Source organism: Podarcis erhardii (genome assembly GCF_964252035.2).
Source record: "Podarcis erhardii genome assembly, chromosome: 2".
Classification (NCBI taxonomy): Eukaryota; Metazoa; Chordata; class Lepidosauria; order Squamata; family Lacertidae; genus Podarcis; species Podarcis erhardii.
This window is the reverse complement of record NC_138498.1, coordinates 36624378-36646947: the sequence shown is the minus strand read 5'-3', so window position 1 is coordinate 36646947 and position 22570 is coordinate 36624378. Positions and strand designations below refer to the sequence as shown.

Genomic DNA, 22570 nt, shown 5'->3' with positions numbered 1-22570 from the left:
AAGAATTATGGGAACTGTAGTTTAAAGGTGCTGAGAAGAGAGCCCTATTCCCATCACTGAGCTACAATTCCCAGAGTTCCCTGGGAAGAAGGATTGGTTGTTTAAGCACTCTGAGAATTGTAGCAGAGGTCTCCTAACTCTCAGGTCCCCTTAAATGACGGTTCCCAGGATTCTTTGGGGGAAGCCAAAGCTGTTCAAAGTGCTGTAACAGTGCTTTAAATGTATGGTGTATTGGCAGTCTTTGAATCACAGAGATCTGCTTTGCGGTGCAAGACATTGCTGCTAAACACAAGGCCAAAGTTAGAGAATATGCAACAGCCAGTTGCCTGGGACAACTGCAATTCTCAGAAGGTATTATCAATGCCGTTTTGTCTTGAGATGATCCTATACAAACATGCCAGTTTCAAACTAGGTTTACTGTGTTGAACAATTTATTTTGCTTTTGCCAGTCATGGGAAGGGACAACTAGCTAAACAGGATCCCAAAGCCTCGCCTCTGGCTATTACTTTTGCCCTCACCCCCACTTAAGATTTTATGTAGGTCCATGGGGTGCTCAGTGCTCGGTCAAGCACCAAGTTCTGGCCTTTTGCTTTGTGGAATCTCAGAATATACATAGCTGTGTAAAAACAATAAAAATTCCAATGTTGCTCTCAACACATCTCAACAGCACACCTACATATTAAATTCAATTATTTCTCGTAGCCTAAACCACTTTCCATTTATCATTCCAATGGACTCTGGCCACAATCCCTGAACCTCTGAAGCTGCTTCAGCCCCTCAGACATCACAAAGCGCTACTCTTTTCTACGTGATTTGTGAGTCGCCCTGAAGGAGAGTAAGTAACTGCAACTCCACTGCATGGTTAACAATCAAAGCCTGCTATACCTGCAACACAGAATGAGAGCTCAATTTAAAAAACAAAACAAAACAACAACAACAACCACCTTTAAAATGGCATTTATTTGGGAAATGGAGCATTTGTCCATATTTGCTTCTATTAGCCTAGAAACCGAGCTTTTCTGGGGTGTCAAGGCTGCAACTGGACAAAGGAAAAAAGGAGGAAGGTTGGATGCATGCGTGTGTGTGTGTGTGTGTGTGTGTGTGTGTAAGACAATCATTTTATTTTTTTAGTTTCCATTTGTTCCATAATATAAAAATGTTTATCCTACCCTGTTGCTGCTCATGCAGCATTCAGGGCAGTTCCCAACAATGTAAAATCGCATTACACTAGCACATAGTCAAGCAGAAAAATAAAACAATAGGAGAGACAAAATAAACTACATTAACATCCATTTGAAAGCAGCAACAGCAGAGATCACAGGTAAAACTGACCATATGTATTTTTAAGTCTTTTGAAGTGTTTAGGCTACTTGCATTCTAACACATTTTTGTTCCTTCATATGCTCACCACCTGACCAAAGACTTTCGGCTGATCTTGGGAGAAGGAAAGTGACATCAAGTCTGGTTTCAATAGCTCTGAAATAAACCCCGAAATAGCTCCATTTACAGCACACCAAATGTAGCAGAAATAGCGCTGATTTACACATTATGGAATGAGTGTTCATGCAAGCATTGACTAGAGCATATACGGCCACATGACCAGTACAGTGCAAAGAACTTATGACACCATGTATATCGTCTCACATAACACCTTGCTGCTCACCTGAGCATGCAGAAGCATGCACGTGTGTGTGTGTGCATGTGTGCGTGCAAAGAACTTGATCCTGATGTATTAAAACAATGCTCAGTGGGCGGGGGTGGCTTCTAGGAGGAAGTCTGGACCTTTCATTACACGCTGGCTGTGGCCAATGCTACAAGTGCTACGATAACGCACATGGTTACACAGAATGCTATGAAAAGGCTCTGATTTCAGCTGGTCATTTATATAGCACTGACAATGTGCATAGTACAGAGCAGAGAAAAGCAAGCAACACACCCGCAGGTTCCTGCCCCAAGGAGATTACAATGTACAGTTCAACACTGGGGAGATGAAGGCAGGGGGAGAAGAAAAGGGTGAAGCAAGAACAAAAGAAAGCAATCAAGATGCAAACTTAGGAACATGTTGCAGCACTGACACAGCCAGGGGAAAAAATCTTATATTGTCCCAGCACAAAGAAAGCACACACAAAGCAGTCATGGCATCTTCACAATAGACAAAACTAAAGTGCCTAGAAACGTACAAAGCCACAAGCAAGCATCTTACGCCAGTGCTCCATAAACATCCAGCGCACTTGATAACCTTAAATATTTTATAGTAAGCTGTAGTAGTAGGAAGGAGAAGATCCCCAAGCCACCCTTACAATCAAACACGCGCGTGCACACACACACACACACACACACACACCAATTTCTTTTGTCCACATCCAATTACACAGTTGGCCTTGACATATATTCAAATGGAGCTTGGCTGTGTTTTTCAGAACTCAATAAACTAAGCAAATAGACAATCATCCTGGGTGCTGGAGGAACTACAGAAAAGACAGAATACTTTGATGTAGCTACTTGCTTGCCTTTACTCAATTCTGCGTTGCTCATTCACTTTAGTAGCCCAACTATTCTTCAACAGACAAGGCTGCTCGTGTTACCTCTACTACCTCTTGCCTACAAATATGTACCCTGCTTATCAATAAAACCATGCCCTAGGTAGGCTTACGAAGGTATAACAAAAAAATAGAAATAAAGCTATAACCCAACAATGAGAGGTAGAGGAACATATAAGGAGAGGAATAAAACAACAACAACAAAACTGCTGCTAAATATATTTGTTAAATTTGCACCTTGCCCTTTCCACTCACAGTGAAATAAGGTCAAGAGTCAAAAACACAAACCGTTAGGTGCCAAGCATACGGAGCTGCAGGGGAAACAATTCTGGAGTCAAGGTAGCACTAGACAGAAGAACCCAAAGTCTCAACCGCCAACCTTGGCTGGTTAGGTCATCTGAAGGAAGAACTCCTCAGATGACCTCAAGGAATGGGCAAGTTTGTACAGGAATAGGCAGCCTTTGAGATACCATAAGCAAGGGCAGGGATACTATGGCCATCTAGAACTTGCTGGTCTACAATTCCCTTCATCCCTGAGCACTTCAACCTCTGGAGGGCCACAGGCTCCCCATTCCTTCCCTATACAGGGTGGGTTCATGTCTCATAGGTTACCAGCAGCATCTTGACTAAAGCCTCAGGACACACAACATAATGCTCTTGAAACTGGCAAGCTGTGCTCCAAATGGCCTGGTCATGTTGTGCGGATGCCTGATTATCGTCTTCCAAAGCAACTACTCTCTTCCGAACTTAAAAATGGAAAGCATATTGCTGGTGGCCAATGAAAGAGGTTTAAAGACTGTCTCAAGGCAAATCTAGAAAAATGTAGTATAAACACTGACGATTGGGAAACACTGGACTGCAAGCGCTCCAGTTGGAGAACAGCCTTTACCAAAGGTGTCATGGGCTTTGAAGACACTCGAACTCAGGATGCAAGGGAGAAACGTGCTAAGTGGAAGGCACGCTTGGCAAATCCACACCATGATCAACTCCCACCCAGAAAGCATGTGTGGATCCAGAATTGGCCTCCACAGTCACTTATGGACTCATTTTTAAAACCGTGTTTATGGAAGACAATCTTACTCGGCTACGAGTGATCGCCAAAGAATAATAATAATAAAGAGGTCCCAGTTAGAACCACAACCAAAGCTGGTGAAAAGAACTTCATGCCATTTGGGTGTCCAAAAAGCAGGAGTATAACCTCTGATGAAACTCCAACCCTTGGATCAGACCATTAGCAGCACCTCCATCTTGTGTAGGCAAAATCTCAGTTTACCCCTTGTCCAGTTTATTACCGACCCCAAGACATAAGATCGCCACTTTACTACCATCGTTTTCGCTGGTGGAAAACAGCAGCAGAGAGGCACTAACTGAACCCAAGCCAGGAGGAACACCCAATTCTCCTCAATACAGACAAATTGGTAAATGCATCTGCAGACAAGGTGTCAGATATTCCTTACTGCACAGGTTATTTTCTTCTTTTCAGCAAGTTAATAAACCCAGTCTGTACCATTACCACTTCTTCTAAATTATCTGCCTTTGAGGGGGGAAGTGGGTGGGTTTTTTGTTTTTTTAACTATTCATGACAAGTATATTTCATTCAAAATACTCTAGGCCAGCACTGGGCTGCCTCTTTTAGCAAAAAGTGCTGCAGTGTTGCACATTAAAATTGTCACACGTACATCAGCATGCAGATTAAGTGCAATTAAAGCATTCTGCTTGTTATTTTCAAAACTCTGGCAGACACAAAGATGTGATTTAAATGCATGTTGTTACACCGTGGCAATAACACAGAATCAGTTATTTTGTGCAGAATTTAGGACTCGGACCCTCATATTTATTTCAAGCAAGTTGCTAAATAGGTATGCTTGAAATTGTTTGTAGACAATGCCTGACAGTGGTTCAGAAACTGGTGAAATGGGAGAGGGCGGTTGTCACCGAGCCGAACTTCCAGAGATGAGGAAGAAGAGCTCAATGCCTCCCTTCCTGGGGCTACAAAAACAGTACGAAATAAATATAATCAAATGGGCTTCGTTACACAGGTCACAGAATACAGGTTTTCTTGTGGCTGTGTTTTAAAACAGAGATTGTGAGGAAAGACGTGCACCAGGCTTCAGGAATATGTTTTGTCAGAGCAGAAGACACCTGGAAGCCAGTGGGATAATTACTGTATTGCTACAAGCAACTGCTTGTATAAAACTGCCCTGAATCCCCTCAAACACACCCCTACTATCCTCTTGCTGCAGCCAGGAGGAAAAACCAGAAGTGATTACCAGCTGAGTGACTGCAGGACTGCACACCTACTTTTAACACCCTCCCCAGCTGCATTGGAAAACCTGCCTCCATGGTCCAAGAGTCTAGGAAAGTGGACAGAACTATGCATTTATTTTTGGAGGCTGTCAAGATGCTGTTGGATTCCCCAGTGCCATGATTTGGAGGGCCACACATTACCAGTCCCCATTTTAAAGGAAAACAAGAGTGCCTCTTGTTGCCTACCAGCATTGTAGAATTCTACAGTGGTACCTCAGGTTAAGTACTTAATTCATTCCAGAGGTCCGTACTTAACCTGAAACTGTTCTTAACCTGAAGCACCACTTTAGCTAATGGGGCCTCCTGCTGCTGCCACGCCGCCGGAGCACAATTTCTGTTCTCATCCTGAAGCAAAGTTCTTAACCTGAAGCACTATTTCTGGGTTAGCGGAGTCTGTAACCTGAAGCGTATGTAACCTGAAGTGTATGTAACCTGAGGTACCACTGTATTTCCCAAGGTACTCCCAAACCTCAAAGAGGTGGTGAATGTAAGTGAGAAGTCTGCCAGGCGAGGGGAGCACAAGAGCCAAGAACTATTTCAAGCCACCCTGATTATCGTAATTTCAGCCTCAACATGCTTACTTGCTTTGAAGTACTCCCTCTCTTTTTTAAAAAAACATTCCTTTATATAAGAAAATCACAAGCATCAAAAATATACAAAAACAGAAGTGTCCATCCATTCTTACCACAACATTGAAAACACTTGAATTTTCAGCTTTTAAAATTATTGATCCTAACTGTTATAGGATCATAGAATTGTAGAGTTGAAAGGGATCGTGAGGGTCATCTAGGCCAACCCCCTGAAATGCAGGAATCTTTTTGCCCAACGTGGGGGTCGAGCCCTATATTTTTATATTTAATAAACTGCATGACTTTTACAGTGGTAAATAAAACACAATTCAGTGAATTCATCCCATCTTTGATTTTCTTCTTTCCTTATAACGTATCATTATTTAAGGGTTTGATGAACCAAGAGGATGGGGGGGGGGTTAAATCTCTGCAATGACAGCTAAGTACCTCCCCAAATAATTGTCCATGTAGACTAAAGCAAGTGTTATATCCATGTGGTGCTCTAAGGAGTGTTCACTGGGGAGGGGGTGCCAGGAAGTGTAGACAAGTGTGCAAAAAAGGAAGAAGAGAAGTGGGGCAGATGACTTGTAACCATGCTTGCTTGTGACACAACAGGGGGAGAGTCCCTGCAGATTCTAGAAACAGACTGAAGAGCAGCCCAGGAAGAAGTCAAGTTTGCTTCCAGGTACTGCCTCATCTACATGTTAGGGCCCTGTCCTCTTAGGCTGCCCATACAGCAATACAGCATACATTTAAAACACAATGAAAGCGCATGGCTTCCACCAAATAATCGTGGGAAATGGTAGTTTGTTAAAAGCGTTGGAAACTGAAGCTCTGAGAAGGATAAGCTACAGTTCGTAGGGTTATGCAGCCTTCGGGTCACTTTCTGCTACCCTTGATTTCCAAGTACAGTGATACCTCGGGTTACATACGCTTCAGGTTACAGACTCCTCTAACTCAGAAATAGTACCTCGGGTTAAGAAATTTGCTTCAGGATGAGAACAGAAATTGTGCTCTGGCGGCACAACGGCAGCGGGAGGCCCCATTAGCTAAAGTGGTGCTTCAGGTTAAGAACAGTTTCAGGTTAAGAATGGACCTCCGGAACGAATTAAGTACTTAACCCGAGGTACCACTGTAGCTGAAAAATGGTAGGACTGAATTGGGCAGGATGGGGAGAGCCCTGAACAGCATTCACTAAAAGGTCAAAAGGCTGCGGCCTTCGCTGCAGGAAAGCAGGGGGTGAAGATTTTATTGTAGTTTTCGGACTAGCGTTTGCCTTTTCAGGCCATCTTAAAATAATTCCTCCTTTCCCCTGCAACTCTCTGTGTCACTACACTGTTCTGGAAAGTCTGCTACTCTGGGGTAGGTTCTTGGGATCAAAGAAGGCGTCAGGTGTTGGGGGGTGGGGTGAAATGGGTTAAAGATTACCTTCCCTCCTTTCTCCAACTGGAGATCTTCCAGGATCAAAGTTCCTCTGATGGGAACAAGTTAGTCATGCCCACTAATTTCAATAGGTCAATTCGGAGAATGACTAACCCTAGATATAGTCCTCTAGATCCAGGCAGTAACACTGATATTGGGTCACTGAGTCACACACACACACACACCATGTTAAATGCTCTCCTCTAGTCTAAAGGACTGACTAGGTCTATACATGGTTAGTTTTAAGTTATGCAGCATCACCCTAGAGACCATTCACTGCAATGGGAAAAACCTTTAAATACTCACAACCAAGCAATTACTTCCTTCTTTTCAGATGAAGTACCTAAACTAAAATTAGGAGATTTAATTCAATGTCTTTTCTTGGGAGTTTCCAAATTGCTAGCAGTTCAAAGGCAATGAAAGCACGCCCCAAGGCAGCTACCTGCCTTCAACACAAGTAAGTAGACGTGGAATTTTGCCTCTGTAACCCCCACATACATGACCTGGTACACTGGTTGGATCAAGGGAACAGCTGTGCTGTTTTTTCCCCTTCATTTATTGCCTATCTACAATGCCATATCTGTACAGCCTAAAGGCAGAGTCAGAAGGTCTCTCCCCACATACTGTTGGCTTACAGCTCTTACATCTGTAACACAAAAACCTTGCACAAATACTATGCAAAGACTGAAAGATCATTAGCCCCCCATCTCTCTCCCCTCTTTTCCCCCCAACTGCATAATGTCTATGACAACATTGTCTCATACCAAATGTAAACAAACTGTGAAAATGACTATGAATTGACTCTATGAATTGAAAGTAGAGACGCTGTATGTACTTTTTGGTTACACAAGAAATTTTTAAATAAAAATTCTTCTTCATCATCATCTCTTAGATCCTTAACCACTGGCCATGCTATCTGCAGCTAATGGGAGCACATCTGGAGGGCCAACGCTTGGGTTTAGAGAACAGGTAGTAGTCACATCGCTGAAGCTAAGCAGAGCCGGTTCTGGATGCAACTTGGATGGAAGGGCAGCGGGTTTTAAAGATGTTCACCCCCTGAAGAAGATGTGGGGCCTGAGTACCATTAAGTCAGTAACTGGCCCAGGCAAGCAACCACCGAACTCAAGCCAAGTACTGTCACTAACTGCAAAGAGAGGGGGGGGGTGTGTATTGCAGGAACTTTCCCCCCTTTTCACTAGAACCCTAAGGTTTACCAGTTGATTCTAAGTACAAAACCATGAGATGGGAAGCAGGCAAGCATTTGGAATTAAAAGAAGAGACTACTGCCAAGTTCCTGTTCAGGACAGGAATTTGTGTTTGGTACTAGAATGCAAGCTTGCAATCCTTCCACCCAAAATACCACCCCTACTTTTCCTGAGCTTTCTTCAATTTGGCGGCCTAATGTAAAGTGGGTTGGGAGAGATCTGGACCTACGTACTTTTTGCTCATCTAAAGAGGGTAAAAAAAGTAGTTGTGATGGCCTATTAAAAATAAATAAATCCAACAACCACAGCAGGGAAAGGTCTTTATTAGGACCAACCCAAAGGGCACAAAACAGTGAGCAAGCTTTTGAGTTCCCCAAAGCTCTTCGTTGAGCAAAAGCAGTGGCCCGGGGAAGAGGAGAAAAGTTTGCATTGGCCTCAGTCTTAAGAGAGAATGTGGGAAGAGACAGCAGACTTAATTGGATTAGCCTATCCCAGGTGCTATGAAAGGTTTCAGATAACACCCAAGAGTGCTAAGATAAAGGAACACACAATTCCTTATTTTTGAGAAGATAAAATCCAGCACCCGGGTCCCTGCCCATTCTGCTGATCTTTCTAAAACAGGGGTGGGTAACCTTCCCCCCCCCTCCTTTCCTTGTGGGCTTGGATACCAGTGGTGGGCAGAGCAGTGGGTGTTACTTTTAGCAATACAAAAGGCAGAGAGGGGGTTTTTTTTTTACATATTCACACCTCTGTCCTCCTTCCAAGCAAGCAAGAGGCATTATGATCACAGATCAAAGACACATTCCAGACAGGCGAAAGTATTCCCAGGAAGGATCTATGGCTTCAGGGACTGGGTGCGGCTAGGGGAGAGTTCCTGGTCAAATAGAGAGGCCTTTGAAGGCTGCATGAGGCCTGAGGTTCTCTGCTCTCTAAGGCAGAGGTCAGCAAACTTACTGCACCTTGGGCCGGTGGTAGGCCAAAGAGCGCGTGTCAATATGTGTGCATACACGCTATTTCCGGCACACTTCCGGGTCGGAGGAGCACCGGAAATACCTTGTGCGCATGTGCACGGGCCTCCTCCGACCCGGATGTGCACCAGAAATAACGCTTGTGCATGCGCAAATAACGTGTGTGCATGCGTACAAGCTATTTCCGGTGCTCCTCCAACCTGGAAGTGGGCAGCTGTGCAGTGCAGCACCAGTAAGAGTGGACGGTGGCAGCGCGCCGGATAAACAAGTCCCTCGGGCCTTATGCAGCCCGCGGGCCTTAGTTTGGGGACCCCTGCTCTAAGGAGAGAGGAAGTGAAACAGCAGGCTAGTATGATGGCAGTACAGCAGTTGGGAAGACATGGGTAGGGACAATCTTTGTTTCGGTGGCAGGGTAGTGCTGGTGTCAAGCAAACCAAGGGCTTGTAGACACAACGAGGAGGGAGGTGATGTCGGCAACCCAAGACTCTTTAAGCAGAACTAGATGCCCCTTAACTGAACTGCCACAAGGACAAAATAAAAATACACCAAGTTTCTCTCCACTCCACCCCCAAATTTTTGTTTTCTCTGGGGAGCCAGGGATTTTTCCACTGGGCTTAAGCAGAAACATTGCTTCATATGCCCCACATGCTAGTGTTTCAACCAGAGAGAGGGGCTGGAAGCAAAGCAAAACACCACCCTCTAAAATCCAACATTTGAGATCCTGAAATGCCTCTGGGAAACGTAGATTCCAAAAGGGGTTTCTGGGAGGGAATAGTCACACAGAACATCATGACTTGAGCACTAGTTTCCTGATTAATGTGTCACCGGTTATAGAGAGATTGGGGGAGCGGGGGGGGAATTGAAGATAGCCTTCCAAAGGAGACAGGATATCCTTTGTTTGCAATCTCTATTAAACTGCCCCTAGCGAATGCAGGAACTGTAAACTCCTTAATGCTTGGCAGTTGGGAGAAACATTCCAGGCCATGTAAAAATGGGCCCAGCTCGTGTCCCTTTAACGCAGCTATGATACAGCGACGCCTTGGCTTAAATCTACATCTCAGAAACAGTTTTTATGAATAAATGGAGCCCCGGCAAATCTGCAGTCTGCATGCTAATGAGAGAAATAAGGATTTTCATAGAATGCCAGACAAGGAGAGCAGGGAGGAGGTTTTCCTCAGACTGCTGAATCTGTTTACTTCTATTGTTTTGGTTTGGTGCTGCTTTTCAAAGTGGCGTCTACCTGTCAGCGAGCGCTGGTGACTTGCTTTAAACACACACACACACACACACACACACACACACAACATACAAATATAAGGATCAAAGAAAGGAGGGCAGAAGTGGATTTGCTGGCAATATGTGCAGAAGGGCACACAGCACCAAGAACTGGATATAAAACAGATTAAACAGGCTAAGCTCCCTGTAGCAGTCAGGCACTGAACTAGGCTCCCCCGCTGTGTGCTAAGCATTTCAAACACCTTGAATCAAATCTGAAATCCTACTTGCTTCTTTCAGACCGCTAGCTGAGCTGCAGAAGGGACTGCACAAGATGAAAGGGCTCCGTCAAGATTCCAGCTTGGCTCCGAGTATGGACATGATTAGCCGAGACTCCTGGTGATCCCTGGAATGTTGTCTAGCTCCATGATGCAAAAAGGGCACCATCACCTTTCCCTTACTTACCCTTAGCAGTGTCTCACACACCCAAATGACAAACCCTCAATGCTGCCTGGCTCCATTCGATGCGCTGCAAACTCCAGCTGCCAATCACAGGTAGCTGCCTTCTCCCCAAGTCAGACCCTGGAGTCCCGTCTAATTCAGTATTGTCTATGTGCTAGCTGGCAATGGTTCTCCAGGATTTCAGACTGGAGCCTCTCTCAGATGTATTTGGAGATGGCAGCGCTTGAAACACGGGAACTCTTGCACGCAACGCACATATCAGGGTTTGTCATTTCCTATATGTATCATACCTACTCACCCGCCATGGTTCCAAACCTCACAATAAGATGACATCATGCAGATTAAGGTAATCAGGAGCCAGATTTCTGGCGGCAGACACATAATGCCTTCCAGAAAAGCTGGACTTTTTAAAGCCATATATTGATTGGGGCAGATGCATGGGGGAAGTGTGGGCTGTGCCCATGTGAAACATCCTAGCTATACAGTGGTACCTCAGGTTAAGAACTTAATTCATTCTGGAGGTCCGGTCTTAACCTGAAGCACCACTTTAACTAATGGGGCCTCCTGCTGCTGCCGCGCCACCGGAGCATGATTTCTGTTCTCATCCTGAAGCAAAGTTCTTAACCCGAGGTACTATTTCTGGGTTAGCGGAGTCTATAACCTGAAGCGTATGTAACCTGAAGTATATGTAACCCGAGGTACCACTGTATAATAAAAAGGCTGCTACTACTGGACCCAATAAAGGATCAAGATGGCATCTCCAATGACTCTAATTCAGGTGTGAGAGATCTTTGACCCCCCAAATGTTGCAGAACTATATCTCCCATCATGCCTGGCGATGCTTACCTAAGCTGATGGCAGCTGTAGTTCAACAACATCTGGACAAATAAATAAAAAAAATTGTCCAGTAGCACCTTACCAACTAAGTTTGTTTTGGGTATAAGCTATCATGTGCATGCACACTTCTTCAGATACAAACAAAAGCTTGTACCCAAAACAAATTTGGTTGGTCTCTAAGGTGCTACTGGATGATTTAAAAAAAAATATTCGACTGTGTCAGACCAACAGGGCTACATACCTGAATCTACATTTGGACAGTGTTAGCTCAAATATATAAGCTAGGTGCCAAATGGCACCTTAAATCTGGGTTACAGTAGCCACAACAGAATGTCTATTTGCCAGGAGGTTGGACTGTGATCTCAACTACATTGCTTGACTGTAGCTTGTTCTTACAACAATTCACTTGTCCCAACATGCAAGAAGGAGAACCACACTCAGTGGAAGTGGAAATAACTGTGGACTAAGGCAGAGGTTTCTAAACTGTGGGCACCAACTTGGCGCCCAGAAATCTCCACGTAGTCACAATTGGACCCACACCAGTAGGAAAACATGCCTGGCTAATTTCTAACACTGCATCTGGAGGGCCAAAAGTCTCCCATACTTGCTTAACCGAAGGGTCATGAGGCCTGTTTTATTTCCCCTTTTCCTGGAGAACTCGGCAAACGTTTTGTACACATTTTAACACTGCAACATAGGACCCCATTCCGCAGCCCCAAGTGCAGAATATCTAGGGTTAGCTGATTTATGATTTAGAGGTTTAATGTTACCAGGAGACAGGAAAGTCAACGAGGTCTCTGAGAACTTAGTAGGCCTCACCACTTGGGATGGGCTTGAATTCCTTGTAAGTCACATGTGAAGCGACTCAAGGACACTGCATGCAAGTTTTCAAGCAAACCTCTAAACACAAGAGATCTACTTTCACATTCAGGATTAAAAGAGCAAGCTTAAATTAGCTCACTGGCCACAGGGAACGTGTTCCAACAAACCTGGCAGTGGAATATGAATCAGGATTCCAGCTCTTGCCACCTCATACAGGCCATTCCTCTTATACCACAGTTTATTTCCCAACATCTTGAGTTTACTTGTCTATACTGTATTGCACAGCAAACCCCTGACAAAAAGAGGGAGGACTCTGCTAAAGAACCTAACACATGAACTTTGATAAGGCATTCATAAAATACTAGTGATAAGGCAAAACCAGAGCAATGATAAACAAAACCAGAGACGAGGACATTGTGAAGCTATATGGAGAGGGAGGGAGAAAAGATCCTTTAAACAGACTAAAGATACTTTAGAGCAGGGAGCTGTTAAATTGCATTTCGAAGAGAAAATGCTGATTCAATATTTTAATAAAATCTTGAATTATTCCAGGAATCAAAACAGGAATCTAACCCAAAGTTATAACCTTGGCATGACAAACGGAAATTATCTTCTAAAAGCACGACAATTCTCCATCTTTGAGAACTCAAGTTTTCCTATGCAGACATTTCCTGATTATCATTAATACTTCTGTTAAACTGTGAAAGGGCTTTACACCCTCAAAGCTTTGTTTATTCCCAAAAACATTATTTGCATGCAAACCTCAGCTTCACTACCTGAAGAATCATGGAACAGATGAGGTGACAGACTCTTCTCTGCCTGATAATACTAAAGTCAGAGGAGACTATATGTGGGGGTAGATGAACAAATAATCCAATCTGCTGCAAGACAGCTTCCTATGCTTCTGAAGTGCATTGTAAACCAGGTCATGCCCATTACACAAAAAAGACAAATGGAAAGGAACATTTGCTAAAGTTAACCTATCTCCAAGAAAACTGGGTCACACTGCTCATTGCAAAATATATACAGAAGTAGACCAACAGAGTTTTCTTATTTCTTATTTTATTTATTTTTTGAAATCTGCAGAATAGCAAACTGTGTCCTCAAATTTCAGTCACTTACCATTTACAATTTTGTTTTGTACACAAAATACACCTAGGACAAAAAAAATAGCCCCAAAATATACAGTCATACCTTGGGTTATGAACGTTGCGGGTTGCTCGTTTTTCGGTTGCGGACTGCGCTGAAACCGGAAGTACCAGAATGGGTTACTTCCAGGTTTCGTCGCTCGCGCATAAGTGCAAAATGACGTCACGCACACGCACAGAAGTGCCAAATCGTTTCACTCGCGTGCGCAGATACGGCACTTCAAGCTGCGAATGGTGTGGGTTGTGAACATACCTCCTGTATGGATCACGCTCGCAACCCGAGGTATGACTGTACAGTGGTACCTCGGGTTAAGAACTTAATTCGTTCTGGAGGTCTGTTCTTAACCTGAAACTGTTCTTTACTTGAAGCACCACTTTAGCTAATGGGGCCTCCCGCTGCTGCCGCGCCGAAGAAGCACGATTTCTGTTCTCAGCCTGAAGCAAAGTTCTTAACCCGAGGTACTATTTCTGGGTTAGCGGAGTCTGTAACCTGTAGCGTCTGAAACCTGAAGCCTATGTAACCCGAGGTACCACTGCACTGATTTTTGACACTGGGATATGTTTCCCCCACCCCGGCCAATGTTAATCTATTGTAGTAAAATAAAAATTACTATCCATTTTTTTTAAAAGAAAAATCAACCCCACTCCCAAAAAAAGCACTTAGGTGCCCTTCCTCTGATAACACACACATCATGGCTTTTATTCTAGGACATTTTACCATCCCAAGACTCATCAGCTTGGAGTAAAAAAACTACCCCATAAAATTTTCAATGTCCATTTATTAGTTTTCTTAACTCAACAAGCTGGTGGGGGCCATTGTGCATGTGATATTCCTTTCCAATATCAATAAAAGGAGTAAATGTGTGCAGTTGCATACATATGCAGTCATGTTCAAAACTTTCGTATTTTGGTATGTGCAATTGTGACAAAACATACATTTTCATGGGTTTCACAAGTGAAAGTGTGCACATTTCCCCAACTCTTACACTCACATTGGAAAGGTACATAAAACAACCTTAATTCTATGCCCAGAATGAATCATGGTTTAAAAGTCTTCTCTTCCCAAGATTAGCCAGGGGTGACAGGCTCAGAATCTGTTCTACATGAAAACTTAATGTTTAAGTGCAGGGCTTATTTGGCCCCAAAGTTGATGAACATCCTCTCCAGCTATGTCCAACACTGTAGAACTTGAAAATGCACAAGAGTCTTTAACTGAGATTGTAAATATCCCAATTTACTTTTTTTAAAAGGAATGTTGTAATTATTTTCCATAAATCACTTTGTTAGGTTCTCCTGAAAAGCCGTACAAAAATGCCTTAAAAGGAATAAGACATGCACACAAATATCCATTTCAGGAAATTTTATGATACAGACCCTCTAATGTTCCCTGCTGGATGTTTCCTATTAATTTGTCTCTTTTTGTTGTTTTTACTTTCTCATAACTTTATCATATGATTCACTTTAATCTATTTTAAGGCCAGCCTGAGGAACATAACTAAGAATATAATGAGCATATCTAAAGGTAGAACACTACATAACTAAATTTGTGGCTATTTGAATAAACAGGATTGCTCTTATATAGCTAAACATTCCTATTGCAGCTAAAGCTTTACAGATATGGGCATGCAATAGCAAAAACGCTTTGAAAATGTTCCCTAAATTCAAATGGAAAACTAGTAGGTTCTCAGGATAATAAAATCTACACTGCCCAAGTAGCAAGCAAACAGCATTAAAATTCCATGAGATATTTCCTCCTCAGTCTTCCCCCCCCCCCACTTCTAAGGCTAGACATCGGTTTTAACAATGGCCAAGTTGGGGGGGGGGGAGCTGCAGCTTAAGTCTCTATCTTCTATTATCCTAGCACACAGCTCTGGTTTAGTTTTCTTTTTTAAAAAAACACTTCCTTTGCTTGCCAAAGAAACTTGCCCTCAGTCAAGGTCATGTAAAGTTTTGCTCAAGTTTAGACGAAACGTGCAGAGGCAGGGGGAATAAAAACCCAAACTTTGTCTGAATTTACTCCTTCCCTCCAACCCTGAAGGTTTTCCAGTTATTCAAGAGCATAAACATAAGTAAGATAGATTTATGTGAGCACAAAGGTTGGGGGCGGAGGGAGGAGAAGAGAGAAACAGAAGTCCATGTTTCCTGGCAGACATTTTGGCTCTTGTTTACATTTGCAGTCTGTGTGTTTCTCTTGTTGCAGAGCAATATGGCTGTCTGAAGAGCTGACAGCTTTGAATGCACAACCACTGCTGGCTGCAGGCTCATGTTCCCCTCCCAGTATCAAAGGTTGTGTAAAATTATGCAGACGTTGCACATACAAGGCAAAAGAGTTCCTCCTCCTCATATTTACATGGTTTGACAAGTCAACTGCTGTTAAGGAGGGGGGTGGTCTTTGATTTGTCATTTAGAAGGTGCTTTCTAAGCTTATGGGGAAAGGACTAAGGCAGTTTTGTTCTGGGTTTATTTGTCCACAGAAGCAAGGAATATGCAAAGTGTTCCTCTTTTTTTTAAAAAAAAATGGCACGCACTCACACATAAACACATACTCCAATTGCAAAATTTCACTTCAGCCCACAAGAAACAAAGATACTGTGAAGAACAGCGTGAACCTGAGAAGTTTGAGCTACTTACCATTTGATGGTGGTGGTGGGTGTTAGGAATGTTGGTTTCTTGGAAAAAAGCACTCAAAGCAGTCTATGTTTAAAAAAAACACACAAGCCTACAATTAGAACAAGGGGCTACATGTAGCCTGAACAAAATAAGTGAAGTTGGAGGGCAGGGATTAGCAGCAAGATTTTTCAGCAATAAAAAGAAAAGGAGAAGACCTCCTGACATGCTTCTTTCCCCCCTCCTCAAATACTTCAAGTGTCAGCAAATAATCTAAGTTGACAAACACAGGGCCGGTTTGGGCCCTTGCATTCTTCAGCATTGGCTTGGGACACCTTTGAAATGTTAATTTGTCTTCCCTCTCCCTTTTGGGAGGGGAGAACAGGAACCACAACAACAAAAGAGACAGAAGAAAACCCAAAACAAACATAGCTTCCCCTGCCTTCAGTTTCCACAAGACAAGAGGTGTCCACCCCCCCCCCAAAAAAGGCAGGAACCTAGAAGAAGAGACTGAGGAATGTAAGGGGACATACATACACACACACCCCAATTGCAATTGGGGGTGGTTTCCTCTTTTTTTTAAAAAAATGTTGACAATCAAGTAAGAAATACAAGTGTTTGTTTAGATTTAGAACAACAAGAGGGGCAGGAAGAGGTACTGGCATAAGGGGGCAGAGGGGACGAAATTTATAATATAATTTATAATATAGTGTAGTATAAACACTATATCTAGTGAAAGTGAACAAAGAGCCTTATTGCATCTGTGGTCAAGATGCTGGCTCAAACCAATCTTTTCCTGCTCTCCAGCCTTATTAACCAAAACAAAGAGCACACCTTTAAAGCAGTTCGGCTAGGCTGGGCAGAATCTGACCACGTTCCTCTTTAAAACAACGATGTTGCTATGTTTCACCATGCAAACCGCTTGTGTGTGTGTGTGTTAGGGTGCGAGAGATTACTAAACACAGGCCAAGCTTCGAAACTGATCCCACACCCCCTTCCCCGGTCGAAGGGGAAAAAATGCCGTCGTCTCCTTGACACTTCTTTTCCGCAAGGGCCTGGTGGCCTAGTCAAGAAATAAATTACTATTAGGGGGATGGGGGCTAGATAAGCAGAAACAAACCGGTCGTCTTTCTCTCTTCCCCCCTCCTCCTAACTACCGCATGGCCTACTGGAGGTTTCAATTCTTAGAGCGATTCTGAGTTTCCCTTCAACTCGAAGCTTCCTGGGTTTTGGAAATAGTTATTCCAACGATTGTTCCGCCCATGCAGCGGCCGTCCTCTCCCGGCCTAACAATTACAGTAATATAAATGTGCGTCCAACCCCCCCTTTTTTTCCCTCCTCCACGACCAGCTGCAACAAGAGATTAGTCAACACGCAAAAAGGCCCAGCGCATTCCCAGCCCCGGAAGGCACTTACTACTCCGGGAGGAGGCAGTCGTTCTTTAAATGCCTTTGATGGGTTGTTTATTTATCTGTTGCCAGCAGAAATCCGCCGTCCCCCACCCCCCACTCCCGCGTTACACAAAAGGGTGCAGGATCTTTTTGTACGTCTGTGTGGTGCGGGGGAAAGGGGGGCTATTGCTGAAAGCGAATCCACCACCACGGGCAACTGTTTCCGCCACCCACCACCCTACTAAGAATTGGAGGTGGGGGGGGTTCGCATTAATTTCCACCACCTTTCGCTCGTCGGCATTGCGGGTGGGGGGGGAGGGGTGCCGCGTGGGTAAAAAAGAAGGGGTCTCAACGCACCTCGAACTGCCAGTGTGCCGCCTGCAGCAGCTGCTTTGCTTGATCCGCCGCACAGCCCGCAGCCAGCACGAACTGGTTGATCATGACCTGATGCCGAAGCTCCTCCATATTCACCGACATGGCGAGAGAAACGAAACCACAACAAGGGAGGGAGGGAGGAGGAGGAGAGCCAAACACGGCGCCGGCGGTATGCCTGAGTGTTCCGGGGAGGGGAAAATCCACAAAGGATCCCTTCTTCTCCTCTTCCTCCCCAAAACTCCCAAGCCGCTTCTGTGTATCCGAAGCTTGAGAGCCGATGAATCGCCCCCTCGGCCTCCCCCTCCTGCTTCAATCGGCACGAACAAGGGTATGTTGATGTCCCCCTCCCGCCCCTCTCGTAGCTCCTCGGCAGCTAAAACACCACAAACAACAGCATCCAGGGGAGGAGCATGTGGAGAAAATCGGGGTGGGCAGCGGGGGAAGCCGGCGGTGTCTCAACGTTCTATTCCACGCTTCCCGAGGCCGCTGATTGGCCGCTGCAGTGTTCTCTGCGTGTATGAACGTTCGGTGCGAATCTTCCAGGCGCTGGATGTTTCTCTTTCTTTGTCCCGCCTCCGTCAACCCCATTGCTTGCATTTGATTGGAGGAAAGGAGCCACTGCGCTCCTTGCTTATTGGTTGGATGCTATGTTTTGGCTGAGAGAGATGCTGCTATTGGTTAGGGTTTTTATCGTAAGGGGGAGGGTAAAACTATGCTCTTGTTTGAACCGAACTGGAAATTCTACTCCTTTTGTTGATTGGCTGCTCTGCTCCCCCTCCCGTTCTTTTTTCCACTGTTGTAAAAAAGAAGAAGAAAAAGAAGAAGGAAGAAGAAAAAAAAAAGTGTAGTTTGTAAAAGCCAAGTTCATTGACGAGCTTCACTGTAACCAGCATGCTCAGCTGGAAAAACAAGAAAGTACAGCAGTGATTCATTTCCTTTGAAAAGGCTGGTCATCCTGAAAACTAAAGTTATCACACAATAGAAAAAGATATAGATAAGATGCATAATCACAGTCGGAAACACAGTTTAGAACTTCCGGAGCAAAAATTGGAAATGTTACTTCTTGTAATTTTATGCTAGCCCTGCTTTTACTAATTCATGCCAGAGCAAAATGCTGGTGACAACTTCCCCTTGAAAAAAACACCATGATTTTGAAGAAATCTGAAATGCAGTTTTTTTTCTGTCTGCCTTCTTTTTATGAATCAACTTCTCTAGGGCCTTGAATGAAAGGGTGTAAATTCTCTTGGGGCTTCCGGACCCCCCTGGGCTAAAGGGAAACACAGGTCAATCCCTGATTACCTTTAGCCAGGGGTCAGCAAACTTTTTCAGCAGTCCATTGTCCCTCAGACTTTGTGGGGGGCCAGACTATATTTTGAAAAAAAAAAAAAAAAGAATGAATTCCTATGCCCCACAAATAACTCAGAGATGCATTTTAAATAAAAGGACACAGTCTACTCATGTAAAAACACGCTGATTCCTGGACCGTCTGTGGCCTGGATTTAGAAGGCGATTGGGCCAAATCCAGCCCCCAGACCGTAGTTTGCCTACCCATGCCTTTAGCTCTACTGCCAAGTGCTGACTGCTGAGCAGAGCCATTCCTATGTGATGCAGTAGGGACAGCAGATTTGGAGTTGCCATTAGAAGACAACACGTTGGCAACTATTGTATGATTGCCATATTTTTTGTTACCACCAAGGGAGTCGTCCTTTAGGCATATTGGCTCCATTTGTCCTGGGCCATCTGTGCTGCTGAAACTGTTGTGGGCATGTTGTCAAACGTAAACCTGCTTGGGTTTATTCGCAGACACCTCCCCCTCTCTATGAAGTCCTGCAAAAGGCTATTCTCACACTGGTATTCCAAAATGCAATCCCCAGGGAGTACTGACATGCAGGCTATCACCTCAGTACAGTGGTACCTTGGGTTAAGAACTTAATTCGTTCTGGAGGTCCATTCTTAACCTGAAACTGTTCTTAACCTGGGGCACCACTTTAGCTAATGGGGCCTCCCACTGCCGTCGCGCTGCCGCTGCACGATTTCTGTTCTCATCCTGAAGCAAAGTTCTTAACCCAAGATGCTATTTCTGAGTTAGCGGAGTCTGTAACCTGAAGCATCTGTAATCTGAAGCTTCTGTAACCCGAGGTACTACTGTACATGGTAGGTGCATCTGGAAATCTGTGTGGCTTGACTGAAACTGCAGCTTGCTGTGGGCTAAGAGCTCTTGGAGAATCACAATTCTGACATTGGTGGGTTCATGGTGGGTTTCAGAACCATCTGAGGGTGTTATATGTGCATCTTACAGAGCAACCCCACTGAGTTGACTCCTAGGTAAGCTATGTATAGGACTGCAGCCTTCAATACATTGTGAACCTCTCTTTCCCCAACATTGTCAATATGGGATAGAAACATAAAACTTGTTCTGTCTCCATCAAACTATAGCCAGCCAGGCTATAGCCAGCCAGGTGCCATTGAGTTTGCATTTTCATCGCTGCAGCACACTGGAATATTTACAGGGAACTTTCCACGCAACCATAAGATCTCTTTGCTGGGTCAGGCCCCATCACTGTAATGCAAAGTGTTTTTGTGTGTATGTCGCCTTCCCCCTCCAGCCCACCAACAGTGGATCACTTTGCACTGGCTTAGACTTACACTGAATATCATCTCCTGCTTTTGTTCCCATGATCACTCAGTTATAGGAGCTCTTCACAATTTGTCTTTGTTTTCACCATCCTGAATAGCTCAGTATCATTCACCACACTCTGGGCTAATGTTATTCCTGCCTCCAAATCACGAATGACTTAATTAAAGGGAATGGGGAAGAGAAATCAGATGTACATTATAGCCAATAAATACGGACAGATTTGTGCCAGAGTTGATTTAAGGCTCATGTGTCAAAATGCCTCTCTTTACTGAAGCATTTTAGCTGCAAGGATCCAGTTGCCACAAATGGTGTTAATCTCTGAAATCAAGGCATTCTGGGGTGGCTGGTCCTTTGAAAGTGCTCATGTACAATACTCTGCAGCCTGATCTTAGGCATACTTATTCAGAACGAAGTCCCACCAAGTCTCATTTAACAGCCTGATCCAATAACCCTGCTCCAATATGGTTCCCTCCATAACTGGGGATGATGGGTGTTGCAGCCCAGCTGAATTTGCAGGGAACCACTTTGGCTAACTCTGCAGTAGCACATCATAGTTGCAATACTATATCCAACCAGCAGCAGAGACAACAATACAGCAATAGCCGTAGAAACAAAAGCTATTAGAGCAACGTTGACAGACACTTCTGCAGAGTTCCTGGAAACTCTTATCCCGCCCACTAATCGTAGTGTCACTCGTTGACAACACTCTCTCGTGTTGGTCATATATGGGAAGCGCCAATTAACACAGAGTGTCTGGAGGAATGCGACAGCTTGTCATGCTACCTAATGCCTCCTCTTTTCATTGGTTTGCTGTGGACTGACAGCTGGGTGGCAAGCATGCAGGATTCCCAGGAGAAGGGTTTGAGTCCCACTGGAGCACTAGTGATTACAAAAATAAAATGCTAGCAACAACCACAACCAATTTGTGTTGCTATCATCAGTAGGAAGGGAACAAGCATTTTGCAAGGGAGAAGAATGGAATATGTAAGAGCATGCTTGCAGGAAATAGAACCATGAATTGGATGTTAGCTCAGTGGGAAAGAGTAATGCAATGGGAAACGGGAAACGGAGGTTCAAGGTTCTACCTTGAGGAAATACAAACATGGCTGCCACTCCCAGAAAGTTCCCTTTTGGCAGCTTTTGACAGCAACAATAATTGCAAGTGTTGAAGGGATGAGGCAACAGAACTAGAGGCAGATTAGACAGAAATAAGATCCACGATAGGTTATTACTGTAGTTATTTGCTGTGATTCTAGCCCATTGATCCTGGCTCTGAAGGGACTGTACCTCTTTCTTCACTACACATCACTTAGAAACTATGGGGTTAACAGACCCTCCAAGTGTCCCTATTGTCCAGGGAGGAGCTGTAGGTGGAAGCATAACTCCATGGGAAAACACAGACTGCATGAATTCCTACTCCAGTTTCTGTTTCCCAACTGATTTCACTCTAATTACACTGAACTCTAGGAAATGGAGAGAGTGTCTCACACACAACTGAAAGAACAGTGCAGAACCCCATCAGAGTGACTTGCACAGAGGTGAAGGAGCCTCAGGGGGTCAAATCTGGCCCCCTAAGACTCCCTATATGGCCCTCATGACACTTCCTCCCCAAACCACACCCCTCACTGACCTGCTAAACCCCCTCCTCCAGTTTTGTTTTGGCCTGGTTAGAATGTGCTCCTGATGATAACCTCACCCAGGTAACTTTCTGCCTTGGGAAGTCCTAGCATTTCATCAGACCCCCTTCATACTATTACAGAACACTCACTTACAGTATGTTCATTATGATTTATTTGCCAAGCTAAGGAGGCTAATGGCTTATGTCTCTAGAGACCTGAGAAAGGGCACCTGCGAAGGTTCTGAGAAGACAAGTCTTATCCATCTGCCCTTCTTTGTGTTCTCCCTAGCTTCCTTTGTGCAAAGTGCCCTGTCAATAAAGTCCCTGACTACATGCTCCTTATTCTCTAGACGTGGCAGGAGGGGAAATGATGTGGAAGTCAAGGCCACGTGTTTTCATATATATGTGAACTGGGGTTCCCTGGCCACATGCAGAGGCGGCTATAA

At 44.3% G+C, this 22570-nt stretch overlaps 1 protein-coding gene across 1 annotated transcript in view; it reads right to left on the bottom strand.

The window, feature by feature from the left end:
- The window catches only part of UBALD2 (UBA like domain containing 2), a 30645-nt gene extending 12104 nt beyond the window's left edge, over positions 1-18541 (bottom strand). The window contains exons 1-2 of the mRNA XM_081850963.1: positions 17851-18541; positions 16127-16189 (exon numbers count right to left, since the gene is read on the bottom strand). Coding sequence (XP_081707089.1) covers positions 16127-16189; positions 17851-17970 — 183 coding nt within the window. The 5' untranslated portion in view covers positions 17971-18541. The remainder of the gene's footprint in view (positions 1-16126; positions 16190-17850) is intronic.
- Positions 18542-22570: the final 4029 nt, after the last annotated feature.